Source organism: Anguilla anguilla, chromosome 4, assembly GCF_013347855.1.
Source record: "Anguilla anguilla isolate fAngAng1 chromosome 4, fAngAng1.pri, whole genome shotgun sequence".
Lineage (NCBI taxonomy): Eukaryota > Metazoa > Chordata > Actinopteri > Anguilliformes > Anguillidae > Anguilla > Anguilla anguilla.
Window position 1 is genome coordinate 47815228 of NC_049204.1, and position 18679 is coordinate 47833906.

Below are 18679 nucleotides of genomic sequence, written 5' to 3' on the forward strand. Positions count from 1 at the left end.
TGACCCGTGGCCGGTGGAAGTGTGTTGGAGTGTGTGCTGACGCATGTGTTTCTGGGTTTGGTGCAGATCGGGAGCGCCCCCCCCCCCCCCCCCCCTCTTTCTCACTCGAGACTCCGGGAGCTGCGTGGGTGGTGGGTTCGACCCTGCGCATGAAAAAGGCCACGTGCCATCTGGGGGCCGGAAAGGGGGGGTTCTGGGTAGTGGGCGGACTATCTATCTCCGTGGTGTGCAGAGTGGAATTACCCACAGGGCTTTTTGCATTTATCTGCAGACACAGGCACTCGGACTGTGGTTGACTGTGGGATGAAAAGCCCATACTTCACTGCTGAGAGTTTTTGGATTGCTTTGCCAAGAAATGTCATGCGTGTAATGTATGTGTGAGTACACCCACATCTATGATGATGTTAGGCGGTCTTGCACAGAGTATGGTTTAGTTAAATAAAGCATGAGGGCTGTCGTCAGTGTTTATTTGACTCGTGTTGGGTGATTTTCAGCGGCAGCAGTTGAAGCCGATGCTATTACACAGTTAATTCCTCACACTAAAACAGCGCCGATCGTCGTGATTCTGTTTCCGTTATGATGTGCCGAACAGTCATATTGTATAACCCGAACCTCAGGGGGACACGCAATAGCTGGAGGCCGACAAGTGAAATTCACAATGAATCCATCGTGGCTGAAACGCAGCGTACTCACCGGCAGAACGGGCCCCACTGCTCCACCAGGCACACGCCCTCATTCATGCAGTATCCCGCAGGACATTCTGAAAAGCAAGCAGGCAAGTCATTTCAGAATGACGAGTAATTTCAGAGTGACGAGTAAATGCCAAGCTTTAACGCAGGGGAGACGGCCATTTAGAGTTCATCGTCTTCTGTAATTGCTTTAATGGCTTTAACTGAACACACACCTCATGTTGGGGCACGTGTGTGTGTGTGTGTGTGTGTGTGTGAGAGAGTGTATGTGAAATAAGTAATTAGGTGAAAAAAATTCTTTCAAAATGAATCAGCCCCATGTAGTGCTTGGTCTGTCTTCGGCTGCAAGACGTCCTGCAAAAATAGGGCTCAGGGGCGCAGGTGAGAGAGTTGGGTGGGGTGGGGTGGGGGGGTAGTGGCCCTGCCTCTCTTCCCATTCTCTGCCTTCAGGGTCTATGGATTCGCCCCCACCTGCTTAGAACTCAGAACTTCTAGCTCTGAGGCACATTTCCGCGTCCTGCCATGGCCAACTCGTGAAAGGCAGCTTCAGCTGAAAATGCTCTTCTGGAGCTCATTTTTTTTAATTCACCGAGTGCATTCTTACTCTAGCTTTGAACATGGATTAAGAGCTGATATGGCACAGAGCCAACAATATTGAAATTATTGGATTGCATTTTAATCTAGTCTACTGGGTTTCATTGTCCCCACAGGGAGTTTTTATATGTTCACTGTGGATTTGCAGTTAAAGGTTAAAGGGTTTTATTTTGGGGTTTAAATGATGACATCCTTCAGCATTACAAATCTCCCAGGAAAAGAGTTCCACAAGCAACTGATAACGGTATAAACTTTCTTTTTTTTTTTGGTATTCTATTCTCTTAACAAAAAAAAGACACAAAAAAGAAAAAAATTTGCCCTCAAATTAAATGTCTTCTTAACTTATACCTGTAGGCAACAATGCACAAATGCTGCATGCTAAATACTGCTTCTTCCACAAAGAAAGAAATATCCTTTTATCCCTAACACCTCCAGGCCTTCAGCATGTGAGGTGACGACCATTATCAAAAAACTGACACTGCCTGCCACTGGTTTTATGGTTTTATATTTTGTTATTATTTAGTAAAATGTTTAATAAATATTGTTTGCAGTTCTCTATTTGAACCATGAATAGATGACGCTGCAATAATATTCTAGTTCCTCATACATATGTATTATATGCGGAACATTTCAAATTCTAAAACAGTTGGAGGTTTGAATTCCTCTCCATGAGACAGGAACTGAAACTGTGTGGTTCTCCTTAAACTGAGTGATGTCTGAAGTGACTCTGAGCTCTCAGACATGTCCCTTAAATGAGTGTGGGTGTTGGATTTGAAATCGGCATCTGTGAATTTCCATCTGAGGCGCAATTTCATGACTGAGCTCTCCCAATGGAAGGAAAATACAAAATAAAATTCCACAAATGGACTGGAATGATTGTTAAGTATCTGTCATGACTCCATGACCATCATCTCCCATTGCATGTCACACAGCAAAATATCAGAGAGGGACACAAATGGTCTCCTGCATTGCATTTCTACCTAACACTCTAGACCTTAGCGCAGTAGTGCATCCCACAGACCACAACGGAACCCTGACAGTCATTGCCAATTATGACTGGGAGTCCCACAAGGCAATGCACATTTGACCATAATGCAACCCACTGAGAGTGTGCATGGCACAGCACTCCCGCCTTGCCATGCAATAGTGAGGCATCTCACTCCTCAGTTGGCAGTACTCTGCATGGGAAATGCAGTTGGTCAAATCAATGACTGCGCAGCTTGGCTGGTGGACAGCAGAGTGAGATGGAGACAGCTGGCACACAATTCTGGAAGGAACCAGGTGCACGTCTGCTCTCTCCTAGACTGCTGTTGTATAGGATGGGTCAACAATTATGACTGGGCATTTTGAATCAGGGGTAAAGAGAATAAAGCATACATATTTCAAAATATATATTTGATGACACAAAGACGTTATGATTATGTAAGAGCCAATGTCTTCCTTAAAAAAAAGCAATAATGGGAGAATAACGAAGGTGCAGGGTGAGACTGCTCGGGAAGGGCGTGTTGGGGAGGATTAGTGTCTCACCGAGGCAGCTGGACTCGTCAGGCTCGAAGGGATAGCAGTCAATAAAGCCGTTACAGCGCTGCTCAGGAGCGATGCAACTGGTCTTCTCCTCACACACCAGAGCTCCATCAATACACTGCTGCAGAGCTGCACCAGGACAGACAGAGGGCAAAGGTCAATCAGATAGAGAGAGAGAGAGAGGGTCAGAAGGAAAAGATTTCACAGCTGCCAACACAGCTCTAGAACAGAGATGTCAGGGTAATGTGTTGCAGGGAAATGTTCAGAAGGCACTTGGTGTTACTTAAATGTGGTCTAAACCAGCCAGAAACCAATATAAACAAAACCATGTAACAAGCTAAAGCCTCTCATCTGGAATATGAACACAGGACCACAAACAAAAAAAAAACTGATATTGCTGGCAACTGCTCACCAAGTATCTTTACAGTGTACTAGACAAACACAAAGCTAAAAAAGGAGACCGTATAAAAAGAGGAAGTATAAATGCTTTTATATCATAGGGGTCAGTGGCTAGACGAGTCAAAAGAACCCTGGCCTAGAATTCCCACAGAGCAAGAGTCTTAGAACAATGACACCACCTCCAGGAGCTCCATTCACCCAGACGATTGCACGGCCTTAACCATGGCCATAAAAGACGCCTATGGCTCAGGGTAGGCAGTCGTAGTCAAATGTCTGATTTGGCTCCTGTAATCTGTCTTAATAACTGGCTCCCAGGGGGCATCTTAAATCCATGCCCAAATGATTTGAGGTAAGATTTCTGCTGCAAAATTGATGTCATATCTTGACATATCATGCGAATTTACATCAGTAGAGAATTGTCTCCTTGCTTTAAGTGCAATATAGTCCTTGGATGAAGGGGAATATACAGTTTGAAGTCGTTGTTACTATTAATTGTGCATCGCTTGCATATTGAGCATTCTCCGAAGCACGAAGGCTAAGATGAAGGTTGAAATAAAGATGCCAAGACACAGATCTGAGAAGCTTCACCAAGAGCATTCATGTTCCAGTAAGTTCAGCATTCAGTTCCAGTGTGCAGTTAAACATGAACACTCAATGCAAGCTTTGTGTAGCATTTGGCCAAGCCATTCTTACATGCCCGAAAAGTAAAACTGTAAAATAACAATTCAAATAAAATCAAATAATGTCAAGTAATGAATGGGCAAACTGTAGAAAAACAACTTTAAAAAAAACAAAATATCAGAAAAGAAGGTGGCTTTGAGGGAAGTACATGCTTGCAGCATGCTGTAATAAGTCCTGTAAAACAGTGTGGTTGAAAGGTCAGCTCTTTTTTTGTCATTGGGATCATGTTTCTGCCGTCTCAGCAGAACCCTGGGGTGCCAGCCATCAATAAACACCCTTATAAGGGCTTTTTGTAATGTATTTTATCACTTCCCAACAGTAAACTATGAATTGCACTTGATTTATGTTCACTTTCTCTTTCACTATGTGCTGCAACTGCTTACCTGCCTATAAAAATGATCACTGAAATTAATGATTGATTTGGTCTTAGTCCATCATTTTATTAAAATTTTGAATGAAAACAAAAGTCTCCCTCAGGTCTCCCAGTACTTAGTGCAGGATCTTTAGTAAAAAAAATAAGACAAAGCTGGATAAACCTGCAGCGTCCACCCACGCAAAATTACACCCATGAACAAAAACCAAACCCCTTCATAGTAAACACAGCATGCTTCTCAAATCAAGTCATGTGGCAGATCAATTGAACAGAATCATCATCTGCCCTTGCACTGACAGAAATGCATCCTGGGTAAGGTCTTGTCATGGCACAGTGTTGTGAGAATGTCAGGAGCAGATAAGAGAGGTACAGTAGCATCCAAATAATTTTCTGGTGTACCCTTGTTCCTTGAGTGATCGCTGGCCATTGTTGGGAATGTCAGTTTTAAATGGGCATCAGCATCTATCTGCAAGCTGGGCAGAGTGCTTCAGTCAACCTCTACCTTCATTTCACAATTCCCTGTTTCTATCACCCCAATGATCTGTACTGTAAAGCAGGATAACACACAGATGCAATGTATTTGTACAAATGACCCAAGCAAGACACACAATGGCACCGTGAACAGTCAAGTGATTAAATGTCTTTCAGGTGGTCAAATCGAATCAATTTAATTTGTATTGTGCTTTTTACAGATAACTGTCACAAATACACTGCAGAGTAGCAGAATGGAAATAAAGGTGAAAAGCCCCCAAATTCATTAAAAAACCTCCCCATTTAAGTTTTGTCATTAACCAAGCTTGTAACAAATAGCCTTGTCAAATACTTTGAAAGATTAAGGTATATAATATAATTGATTATTGTTTTAGCTAACAGTCAACTGATATTAAATGTTTAACAGAAGTTTAATATTTGTGTTTTTCCTATTTTGGCACATAAAATAATGCAAGTGTCTTGCTCACAATCCCAAATTGATTTGTCATAACATACAGCAATTGTTTTAAATCATGTACTAAACTTAATAAGCTGTAGCATAGGCAATATCCAAGAGATGGTTTTGGTTCCAGGTCTTTAAAAACATGGCTCTAATTTATTCTCTTTGCTTTGAATTGATTCACTAAAGAATTATTGGTGTGGGTCTCGTGTTATACAATACTGGCTTCTTCTCCTGAGGGGCAGGTGCCATTCAATGACACCTGCCCCCCCCCCTGGAATGTAATCAGAAAGAAGGAAATGTCAGCCACTAAAGAGGGTCACAGCTGCCTGTTTCTGTGGCCATTCCTCAAGCAATCATAGGGACTCTTCCCATCTCTCCCCTGCCCATCTGTCACAACGGCAACACGGGCCATTCCATCGTTGCACAACGCGCGCGGCGTGTCCCCTTGCTAACACAGGGCCTGTCACACGCTCATTTTCCCACTCATTCACAGGCCCAAGTGAAGCACAGAGGACAGGGAGGCTCACACCACAGAAAGCTAAACCAAATGTATTCACCGAATACTAAAAATAAGCCCTTTAAGGAAGAGTAGCGACTTTCCCGTCTGAAAATTTCACAACGCGCCCTTTTGCCGGGGACATTTCTGAGATGAATCATTTCACAAAACACGACACACAAAGAGCACACTCGCTATAGCAGAAGTAAAATAAATAACTGAAACCAGCAACAGCCAATGAGTAAGACAGATTTTGCCATTTACAGTTTCAGTACACGCTGTCCTTGCACGGGGTGGCCACTTTGTCATTGTTTCACATTAAGCTGACACTTCTCTATGCAATCTATCTATCCATGCAGTCTATGTAATTAAAAGTGGTGTTGGAAAAGTGATATGCAGATTAACATGTTACACACGTGGTGTAATCACTTAGAGAAGTCAATGTTGAACTTTGTCAGGATTAGGATTTGGTTATATGTTAAAGTTGGCATTTAACATGTTAAAGTAGGTCCTAGAGTGATGGCTTGAGTGTGAGCCAGGCTGGGGGGGGGGGGGGGGGGGGGGAAGAGAAAGGGTTAGTTGTATGACCTCTTTCATACTTGTTACCATGTGATCGTTACAATGTGTTGTTATACACTTGCTCATAATCTAATGATGAAATAATTACACTGGTATAAGGACAACTCACCATACCAGCTTCACTTATTAGCCTGCTATATACCGCAGCAAGGATGACAGTGTCACATCCAAGAATGAGCAGCACAGAATAAGATATTCTGTGAAAGACATTCTTCATAGGCATCAAACATACAGGACACTTCTCAGAGGTATACCTCTCACAGGAAAAGACAGGGCAAGCTGCAGATTTTCGCAACAGCCTCAAAGACTTTACAAAAGTGTTTTTTATTAAACCAACCAGCTATTTTCTCTGTGGACTTCCAAAATCATGAATATTCATTGGCAGAAGGTTGTTTGGTTCCACCTTACTTGTCTGTCAGTTCTTAATTGAAATGTTTCAGTTCTACAAACAGCATCACTTCACAGCCCGCCCCCCCCCCACCCACGGCCTGAAAGGCAGTATGTACAGTCAGTGTAATAAATCCCAATTAAATGTTTCACCAAAAAACAAATAGAAAGGTCTCAGACCATAACAAGAATCAGATTTCTTCATTTACTCCCAATACTCCACTTGGAGCTGGCACATGTTCGCACACAGACACACACACATGCACACACACATGCACGCACACTCAGTCGGGGCATTCTGGGACACTCACGGCAGCTGAACTCGTCCTCCCCACCGGCGCAGTCTGGAACTCCGTCACAGCGCAGCAGGGAAGGGAGGCAGATACCATCGCTGCATTGGTACTGCTGTTCCCCACAGTGGCCTTGAGGGGGCAGTGTGCCAGGGACCCTGGAGGGGCACAGCTCCTCGTCAGAGAGGTCACGACAGTCCACCTCCCCATCACACCACCAGCTCTGGGGGATGCACTGGAAGCTATGCAGACACTGGAAGGAGTCCGCCCCACAGGTAGGAGTCTCAGGGGTCACTGGGCCTGGAGAACACACACAGATAAACACACACACACCCACGCACACACACACACACACAGATACACACACACAGACAACCACAGACAGGTATACACACAGACACAAACACAGACACGTAGACAACCACACGCACGCAGACACACACGTGCACACACACACACACGCATGAACACAAGCACGCACACACACACACAGACACACACGCACACACACACACGACCACAGACAGGTATACACACAATTATTTAGTGCAGTTATTATGTATCTCTATTCCTAGGTCCATTGCTATGTGAAATGTAGCACAAAAATGGCTAGAATTTAATTAAACAGTGTTTTTCAAGCATGTGTTCGGGGATGCCATACATTGAAAAAGATAACGGCCATTTGTAGGTTCTTCTCTTCTTTTGGAACTTTCAAGGCAATTTATACCATAACTGAAGGCATGCCACAAATGCAAATTTACTGTTTAAATAAACTGTCCAGATACTGTGCTGAAGAGCTAAACCAATGTAAAAAATGTTAAATATTAGTCAGTCCAGATTTATATTTGACAGCAGACATGAATCTTATGAGTTTTATTAGTGCATAAGCATGCAGCTGACAAGTTTTGTTCATTTTACATATTCTCCGCAATATTTCATGTAAAATCCAATTTGACAGCGGTTGGCTGCACCATTGTCCACCATTAAGATTGACAAGGCATGGAACTGACCCATTTTGCTCTATTAAGCAGAATGTAAAATGCAAAGGCGCTATCACAAAGCCATTAACTATAACATCACCTGCCAATATTTGTAATTATATGGGGCTTCCTTTCTGAATCCCTGCTAAATTAAAAATGAGAGATACTTCACAACATTTGCATATTAAGAACACACCTGTAATATTTTGTTGAAATATAAAAAAACTGCCAGGCGTTCTCCACTTATTCAGGAGGCCACACATTTGAAGCGGGAGCAGTTGCTGGTGCAGTTCCCCAGTGCAGCCAGTGGAGGCACTATTGCCCAGTGAGGCAGGGAATACCCTCCCCACCTTGAATGGCCAGTTATACACCCCCCCCCCCAACCCCCAGTTTACACTACAGAACTAAGAACATGTGCCTGGGAGCGCATCTGTGTTAATTTAATCAATTATTAATATTTACTTCTGTTAGACTATCCTTTTTTTCTGTTGAAGGTACAGTTTTTTCACCAAGTTCTGTCAGCAGCTGGTCATCTGAAATATGACTGTGATGCATCTTGACAGTGTTGGTTGAGCTGGAGGGTTTCATTAACATTTCTAGACGCTGAACCGACTCTGCCTGGCTCTCTAAAGCAGAAAAGCGGCTTTCCCCGCAAACTCTGGCAAGAGATGCAGGCGGCAGTGCAGAGGGGCGAGAGTGTAAATGGCTGTGTGAAAAGGAAACGCAATGGGAATGTAATTGCTTTTCCCCCCACAACATTCTCCAGCCCCAGCCCGCCTCCACGCTGAATTTATATCGAGTCAGCCACAGAGGCAGGTTCATAAATTCACCTTGGACTCGTAGGCACAATGGGCCATTTTAGGGGGAAAAAAAAAAGAGAAAGAGAAAAATCCATCAGAGGGAAATAAAAAGAGAGGACGCCGGGGGGACGTGATTCACTGCGACGCACCTCCCACCGAGCATTCCGTGGAGAAAGAGATGTCGTCCAGGGCGATGTCCGTCCGCATGTCGCCCCCGACCTCCGCCTGGAAGGCCACTCTGAAGGCCCCGCTGCTGGAGAGGATGACGTTGGCGTAGTTCCACCTGTCGCCACGGTTGCCATTGATGGCCCACATCAGCAGGGGGGTTCCACTCTCCCCGACCGTGTACACCTGTTGAGTGACCTCGCTTTGAGCATACAGAACAACCACTCTCAGAGAAGCCTGTTTCTGTTGCAAATTACACATCTGATAAACATACTCATTAGTCATTTCAACTCCCCTAAATGTATTATTGCAATGTAATGATTCTAGCTTTTAATTGGTATTTCAGTGACCAAGATGAATATTATAGTCCTTCATAGCCATCGAAAAGTAGTCCTTGTTATCCACTTATGGTTTGAATGATATTTCATGTAACTGTAAGTATGTATTCAAAGTAAAGTTCTATTTTTTTTAAAAGTTGTTGAGAAGTGAGTATTACAAATTGTAGCACAGAATCAATGATAATGTAGAATGTGAAGGCCCTCCTCTCTGCCTTTATCTTTATAAACCAATAAGTACATGTGGTAAAGCGTTCAAGTACGAGTCCCAATTGCCATAGATAAAAAACTATGAAATACAGCTCCCTGGAAGACAACAACTTCACCCACAGTTTAACGCAAGTATTTACTTAATACCCTGTCTCTTTCCAATAGGCATTCCTCTACAGTTTCCTCCAAGCATTAATGCAATGTGGAGCTGAACAAACTCCCCACTGATTTTGGAAATGGCTGCACTTAAATACATCGGCTCTCTCTTCCAGTAAGTTATGAGTTCAGTAGGGGAATCTGTAGGATGTATTCCTGCAGGCTTTCTCTGTGTCACAGCATCAGTTTATCTTGTGTTCGATGAAAGAACCTCGCTGATGATAATCAGGGGATTTCTGAGTGTTTTTCTGCATTCCTCTTCCTGTGGTTAAGGCAGCATGTCCTCCGAGGACCTCCCAGCAATGGATGGTATCTTCACTTTACTGCTCATTCTCACGCTCAGTTCAGTAAAGACATTGGTACCTTGGTATGGTTACATTACATTACATTTATTTTGCAGACGCAACATACAAAAGTACATATCATGGTTATGCCCACTCAGCGCTCACCTTCAGAGTGCCCATCCGGGCAGATCCATACATGTAGTACCAGAATCGGAGATGGCACACGCCAATGCTGGCTGGGAAGGGAGTCTTGGTGGTAAAGGTGGCGATGTCGCCTTCTCTCTGCACAGCAGAGTACACGTACAAAAAATTCCCTCGCCCATCTTCATAAGGAAATAAAAGACAGCAACGGCAATGTTAAAATCACGGAATTCACTGGCTGTGATCTTTTAGTGCAAAGCGCATCCAACTCTACAATGATCTTGTTTCTAAGATACCGCGCAGACCTGTGTGATGTTTCCAAGACACCATGTGGACTAGTATGTTAGACTTGGCAAAAAAGCAAACATTTTCCACATCACACTAATGAACAACAGGCCCACTTATGAATCATTTCTTTCACTGCATTTCTGTGAGCTTTTTAATCCCTTTGTGGAAAAGTCTGTTCAGTGGCCGTTTCCAATGTTCAGAAAGAGCTTTTGTATTCATCAGTAGAGAATTCCCTGCCAAAAGCTACATTTTTGTTATTGCTTCCGCTGTCTTCAAATTCACAATGATACTCTGCAAACATTAACAAAATAGCAAGCCAAACCCAATTATATCATGACAAAATAAGAAAGCAAAAATATAGCACTAATGTATAAACTCAAATACAAGAGATAAGAGCCCTATCTCCAACTAATATGTAAAATATATCAAGTCTGTCCCATTATATGGGCACTCATTACCTTATACTTAGTATTATAAAATGATTTTATATAATACCTCCAAAAAACAGTACAGCATGTGTGAGGAAATATTACAAGGACAAGGCGTATACCTGCATGCCCATATCTTGGACCAGAATGAAATCTGACAGCATTATGCATTGTGCAATGGTGCAATAGGTTCTCTCAAAGAGCTGTACATATAAATATATCAGAGAAGCAAATATCAATCTCACATTGTTGACTCCATCAACAGGGATCTGAAACCATGTCACAGAATCAGTTGTAGAGCATTAAACCATCTCAACAGTCATACATTACACTGCCAAACCACAACCAATCCTGAACTGTTTTAACAGCTGCTCACAGGAAATATTTGCTGTGGTCTCGTAAGCATGGTGCGCACACTAGAAGTATTCTTATTTTGTGCATGTAGAGGGGGACTGGCACAGGTAGGATGAAGGTTCAAGAGAAGCTCAAATTGATCAGCTTGATTTGACATGGTCTAAGGATTAAAAATGTTATCTAAAAATATCCACCACCCCCCCCCCTCCCTAGTTTCCCCAGGACTCAAATGAGGCACCAACAGACATGAAAGGAATAATTTGAAATCACAACACCAATTTTTTAAAATTATACAATGAATTACATAGATTGCAAATGGATGCACATGGCATGACAAACATTACTGGTGAGGCTGCAGCTGAGGCTTTATAGTGCCTCAGTATCTGAAGGCATTTGACATGACAGCAGGCTGGGTGTGGTAGGCTGAACATTGATCCCTGGCCATGTCACGAGATGGCTGCAGTGGAGGGGCAATACTGGCTTCGTAGGATGTATTTACAAGGAACATATTTATGGAACAGCCTTCCCATTGATATTAGATATGTGAACACTGTGGACACTTTTAATCGGTGTCTAAAGACCCATTTGTTTAGACAAGCTTTTAATTGATGCTCAAATTGTTTTATGTTGTTGTTTTACGGATGTGTGTGTATGTGTGTGTATATATTTGCTGCTTTTATTTGCACTTTGTGAAGCACTTTGTGGCTCCTGTCCTTGAAAAGTGCTATATAAATAAAGTTTACTTACTTACTTACTTACCAAAGCCAGTGTGGCTTCCTGTGGTTAAAGCTGTATCTACCCCTCCCAGTAATATATCCACATGCCACTGGTTTTTATCAGTGAGTGCTATGCCTGCCCTGTAGTACTGTGTGGCCTGTGTAATTGTGATTAGCTCATGATCGAGCGTAGGGGAAGAGTGCAAAAGCTTCAGCTGCTATGCTCCATGCATGGATGCCACAGGCATGATGATGACTCAGGAGCTGCGATCAGTACACAGCGAGCTGCGGTATGAGAGGCATAACTGCCAATTCAAACGTGGCCAAAAAGAGCTACCTGTTACCTGGTACTCTAAACAAGAGAATCATGAGCAAAATGTTCAGATGTCACAGCTGGCTTCATCACAATACGCATGCAAAATGGACTGAGATCTTTGATGACAGAGACTATATTCATTGTCATGTGGCACATCAGATGCTTTATAAAATGGTCATTAACTGTGCTGAGTGCTTGGCCAATATACTGACAATGAGTGTCGAGCGTGTGAAGCTGATGTGTTAATTACACTTCAGCTTAATAGACATTGTATAATAGCAAATTTTAAATACCCCGATCATGCTCATAATTTGAAAGATGCTATAAAAATAAAAAATAAAAATTGGAAAATATGTCGTTTACCTACTTTTACTAATATTTTACTTATAGCAGCAATCACAGAGAACTAAAACCATTTTCTAATTTGGAGGTCTGGCAGAAGTGACTTCTGACCGCAAGCAACGGCAGCTGCAGTTGCAGCCCCAAAACAGATTGTTAGATTAGGAAGAGACACAATCACAAATGTGGAAATGAAAGCATTACATTAGCATATAGAAAGATTGCAGGCTCTACAGTATGTGAATCACAACCGCTAGAGAAATGTGTTGCAGGGGGAAGAAATGCATAGCCATTTTTCACCTCCTGAGACTTATTCAAAGGGTTATCAATTGCCTTTTAATATCAGGATCTGTAGCTATATTTCCGGCGGCAGACAGTGTAGTGAAAACAACACGGCAGTTCATTGTTCAGATAAAAGGCTTGTGTCTAAAAAGTGTTTTTGCCATCGTGAGAAGGCAGTGACAGTTTAAATTTGGAACGGGGTGCCGTTAATCTGAACCACATCATCGGGTACGACAGATGCGACTGAACCCCTGCTCCGCTGTCCTCACACATAGGCTTTAAGGAGAGCCAAATGAGAAATTATTTTTGTCCCAGTCTCAGACGGGACACGGTAGGGGTAATTACACCGTTCTCCCCATCACGTTCACGACACAGTCACGTCCACATATTTCATACTGACACGGAGACCATCCCCTGGAAACAGTGACGGGATGCACCGTGAACCAAATATGATTGCAGATTCATAAAGCGAAGGCAAAGCGGCGATAAACCAGCGGTTGCACGAGGCTTACTGAATACTTATGTCCTCCCGGGCAGACTCGCACGCGTCTGACGGCTCCAAACATTTGAAAGAATCCATAATGAAGGACAGAGAGAGGAAAATAGACAGCCCTTAACGTGAAAGGCTGAATACCTTATCTTTTCTCAAGGCACCCAAAAGTTTCCGAGATGAATTCTTATATGATGATTAAAGCAAAAAAAAAAAAAAAAATCAGCTGTACAGCAGTTTTGTTTTTTTTTGTTTTTTCCCAAGCAGTCGCTCTGTTGTTGAGAGCCAAGATTTAAAAAAAACTGCATTTGAAAACAAAACATTTACCAAAAAGGGCATAGGGAGAAAAATGGGGTGCCGAAAGGCTGTTGACTCAGAGGCTTAGTCTAGGTTGAAGCACATTACAATGTACAGGCAGGGGAAAGCTGTGCCTGTCCCCACTTATACAGTATTCTCTCCAGAGAGCATTGTGTGTGTGCCCGATAAACACAATACAGGTTTAACTTACAAATACAAATATGTGGTCCACCACTTTAACTTATGTATTCATGTAGCAATAAAACATGTTTATAAAATTCAGTTTTTTTTTCCTGGATTGGCTGACTGCCTACAGGCAGTCAGACAATAAATGCTACAGGCATGATAAAGATCAGAGCTGGAACACACTCATGCCGTCATTTCATTACAGTTCACCCGTCCTTTATTGATTTTGAAAATTGCATTTACATTGGATTTAGAAAGCTGAAGTTATAAGCACTTCAAAAAGAGAAAAAGACAGAGAGTCCTTATCTGATCAACTGCACAGAACATTTTTTTTTTCTAATGGGGAGCGCTTTACATCAATTTAAGCGAATATGTCAGCGGTTTTCTCCTTAAAACATGTCGTACGACAGTAAACCGAGAATTCGGGGAGGTTTTCCTCCGCCGAGGCAATTTCTCTGCCCAGGTTCTCCATAAGATGAAAGCTAGCTGAGGTGCTGTAATAGCAGAGTGCTTTTCAGATGGAGTAAAGGGACTATCAGATTGTTTCAGAAGGACCACACGATATCCTCCTTCTGAATTCACATTCCTCTGGGACGTATCGCCCTTACTTCTCTCCAGTTCTTTTCAGGACCCTGCCATGTACGTGCAATTTTTACATTTTCCATTTTGCTGTCCAGTTGTAAATAGCTCTTTGCTTTTTTTTTTCCATCAACAAAAGTACCCTTCCGTATCATGACACAGTTATTGCTCCAGACACTTTGACACTCAACTATGTGTTGTTTATGGGTTCGGGCATGACAAAGGTATTGTCGCAGGATGGCACTGAGTCTGTGGTTACGCTTTTTACATTGTTTTGTGTTTGAAGATGAGTCAATACTTGTGGTTGCTGTCAAACTGTGATGGCTGTGATGGTAATACGAGATTTGGGAATGACCACTAAAAACTAAACAACAACAACAATAGCAACAAACCACTGGACTGAACGACAGTTCTTTCTAGCCTCCCGTAACATTGTTCTTCATACTCCCTCACATTAACAAGAGCAAAACCAAGGTCAGAAACTCCAAGCCACAGAAACTAACACGTGATATAATGCATTCAGGAAATTAGAACGGAATGTAAGTAAGGGATAATCCCAGACGAGGTGCTCACCTATCAGGAAATAATGACCTCCGCTTCTCGTCAGGAGGGTTCTTGTCTCCGCGGCAGTCATTATTTCCTGATAGCTGACCGCCTCATTGGGGATTATCCCTTACATACAGTAACACATGCAACCAAAAAAAAAAAAAAACCTACAAATCCAAAACATTCATACTGATCATTTTGTCACTAAGACCAAGGGGCAGCACACACACCAAGTTACTGCTTGTCCTTCAGCAACATCCAGGACAAAATGGACAGTTACAAAACAATCATGAAATGGAAGAATAACCTTTTTTTGGCAATGAGGCAATACATTTATGAAAGTAAATGTTTTGATCCACAAGCACATGAAAAAAAGATGCCCTCTGATTAGATTCTGTTCTAGAGTTTGATGCTGATGCAGCAAAATTACCTTGAATGAATTTTGCAAAAAGGCAAAAGCATATTTTCCAGTTCACAACAAATTCAGGGGATGTTGAGACATGCGTTTCTTGATACGGAATTGTTTTCACAGCAGTGTCTCATTACTCAAATGAGGATATATTATAAATAATATTTTATAATTTTACATTCATATAGCTATATTCTACAATATTGTCTTAGGAAATATTCTGTTTAGCAGCGGGAATGTCTGATTTCATATTTGCATTTATTTTCTCTAAATTACTACAAAATAGAAAAATTTCTTATTTCTTAAATTTCTTATAAATTTCTTCTTGTCTTATGAAGGCATTCACAATGAGTTATTACACTCCATATAAGGCTGTGTTATTTACGTTAGATCTCTGGATGTGGAAATGAACTTTCCCCATCACCCTGTTTCTGAAGTCTTACTCTGTTGTTTCAGACCTTTCCTCTGCTCTCTTAACTCAATCTCATGGCTGCACCCTGGCCCTTTCCCAGCAAGCTGCAGCCCTTACTGATGCTCAGGAGAGGGGAAGTCGGTGTGTACAAATGAATGTCTGGCCAATCGAAAGTGATCCACAGCGAGATCACATCCGCCTTCCCCAGGGGGACGCCGAACCCAGGTCCTGTATCCCTGCAGCCAGGGAGGATGCCATGCCCGTAATTTAAAAAAAAAACTATGGCTCCTCCCAGGCGTCTAGGCCACATCTCTAATACAGCGCTCCCAATTTGGCAACCCAGTTTATCCCCTGCTTTCATTGGATAAGGAGATCCTTTTCCTGAACGGCTGTGCCCGGTGTGCGCTGGGGTGTATATCTTCCAGGTGGATCCTGGTCAGTGAAACCTTGCTATCGCTTCAGTGAGGAGAAACAGTGGGTACAAAGCCGATATTTGGGATAAGAGACATGCAGAGGAAATGAAATGTTCAGTTAAAGCCTCGGGGTGCTCAGTGTAATGTCTCTGCACTGAACTGGAGGCTCATTTAAATCACCAGGGGACGTCTTGAGTTACATCTCAGTGAAAGCTATGCAGGAAAATCAATACGAGACAACAATTTCAAAGAACATCAGATGCCAATTACCTTTTTATAAACTCAACCCACTTGAATAATATCAGAAACATCAGAAAATTCCTCTTCTACTTTAAAGAACCAATGTCCAATTATGTACAATTGTGCTCATTTAGGATTTGTTCAAGACTAGTAGTAATTACTTCCAATTTCAAAACATGATTCATCTGAATGTTGATTGTTCTCTTTACATTTATCCCCCATCAAAAGGGAACAATTTAAAAATTCTCTTTTTTTGTTTAGCACAAGCCACATCCATTTGAAAAATCTTAGAAATAAAGATATACTTTCAATGGGGCAGTACTGCACAGTGTAGAATTGATAAATATCATTAGGTTTAGTAGTTGATGGGATACGGACAGAAACACAGCATTAAGAGATTGTACAAGCCAAGCTTTGAGAAGAACCTGATATGATAAGTTAATTTAATGTACGTTAAAGTAATTTGATTATTTCAAATACAATAAATACAGTATATATAGATTGTATCAGCATGATGATAAGAGCAAAGTATGGAGGCAAAAAGGAACTGCACAAGATCCAAGCTGCCCCCACCCCCTCATCTGTGAAACATGATGGTGGGGTATTATGGTCTGGGCATGAATAGCTGCTACAGGTAGCATTATTGATGATGAATTCTGAAGTGTACAGAAGCATTGTATCTGATCAAGTTCAAGCAAATGCTTCCAAGCTCATTTGATGGCACTTCATCAGGCAGCAAGACAATGATCCCAAACAGACAGACAGTTTTTGACTGGCCTAAATCCAACTGAATAGACGTTTCTAATGCTGAAAAGAAAATTTAAGGCAGCTAGCCCCCGAGAACAAGCAGGACCTGAAGATGGCTGCAGAAGATGCCTGGAAGGCGAGCACCAAGAAAAGAAACTCAGCACCTGGCGAGGCCTATAAGACACAGACTTCAAGCAGTCTTTGCAAGCAGAAGATATGCGACAGTACTAAACATGACTACTTTAATTTACATAACCTTAATACGTCCCAAACATAATGGGGCCCTGAAATGTATACATGGTGAAACCAAAATGTACAAAATACCCTTAAATAAGCTAAGAATGAGTACTTACATCACATTGTTTGATTACAAATCTAAAATTGTGGAATTGTGTCCCAGTATATATACATACATACATCCAGTGAGCTCCATGTTTGGGACAAAGACATTCTTTCTTGATTTGGCTCTATTCTCCACAATTTAGATTTGTGTATCAAACAACTGACATTTGGTTTCACCACATATAAATTACACAACGTTTCATGCATTATGGATGTCACTGTATAATGCATTTTCTCGCATTCAGTTTAGTCATTTCTGTTGATATGTCAGTCACAAGGTGTCCCTGTCTACAGTGCGGCTGATAGTGATGAAATGATTACAAGACCCTATCTGCTGTCCACACAGCATCCCCACAGCACAACCTCTCAATTTCCCCTCTCTGATTCCTCTAAAGCACAGCATTCGTTACAGCTGAGTGTGTTGCTGGTATACACGTATTTGCACGTACATGCGATTTTTCCAATAAAAAGAAGAATGTTTTCATTTCCTCTGCTGGAATACATCCTCCCCCCCCTCCAACCCTCCCCACCCAAAAAAACAAAAAAACAAAAAAACTTCTCAATCATATGCGACACCTCATTTCAGATGAATGGCCCAGATAAAACAAACATGCACAATTCACCTAGATGTGTCAACAGAAAGAAAATAAATCTGCATTTTGAAAACTCTAAAGCTATAACCAGCATCACTTACATTTTATGAACTTGTAAACAATTGTATAATACCAAAATATATAATTATATATAGTGTGTGTGCATACATGCATGTGTATATTACATTATATATAAAATCTATTATTTAAGGGCCATTCATAAAGCATATTTTTATTTGTCAGACACAGACAAATAATGAGTCAAAATTAGCTAGAAGACCTGCTCTCATAAATTCTGTGAAAGAAGCCCTTTAGTCTGCCAGTGAGTCAGGCTAGGCAGGTGAGACGGTTCTGACCTGGACTGTGGTCTGACAACGGTCCTGTTCCTGGGGTCACTCTGGTCCAACCGATCCTCCAGTCGAAGTCATCGCTGTGGTCCTGAGCCAGCTGGCAGGTGTCCTCCCACGACTCTGGCGTGGAGAAGCTGCAGGCGCCAGGGAGGTCCAGGATGTGACCTGGGCCCAAAAAAAGAACCAGCCCGTGTGTAAATCCAGACCAGACTCCAGAGAGTGCTCGGCCCAGCCACTGTCCATGTGACCTTGATTTTGAGATAAATAAATGTAAATCTAAACTTTTTTTCTTCTCAAATACAGTTTGGCATGATTGTTTCGATTGGTAATTTCTG

General features: G+C 42.0%; 1 protein-coding gene across 2 annotated transcripts in view; it reads right to left on the reverse strand.

The window, feature by feature from the left end:
- The window catches only part of malrd1 (MAM and LDL receptor class A domain containing 1), an 80620-nt gene that overhangs the window by 6991 nt on the left and 54950 nt on the right, over positions 1-18679 (reverse strand). For both annotated transcript variants that reach the window (XM_035412855.1, XM_035412854.1), the window contains exons 33-38: positions 18351-18509; positions 10042-10199; positions 8876-9077; positions 6968-7246; positions 2811-2936; positions 694-760 (exon numbers count right to left, since the gene is read on the reverse strand). In XM_035412855.1, the coding sequence (XP_035268746.1) occupies positions 694-760; positions 2811-2936; positions 6968-7246; positions 8876-9077; positions 10042-10199; positions 18351-18509 (991 nt within the window). The remainder of the gene's footprint in view (positions 1-693; positions 761-2810; positions 2937-6967; positions 7247-8875; positions 9078-10041; positions 10200-18350; positions 18510-18679) is intronic.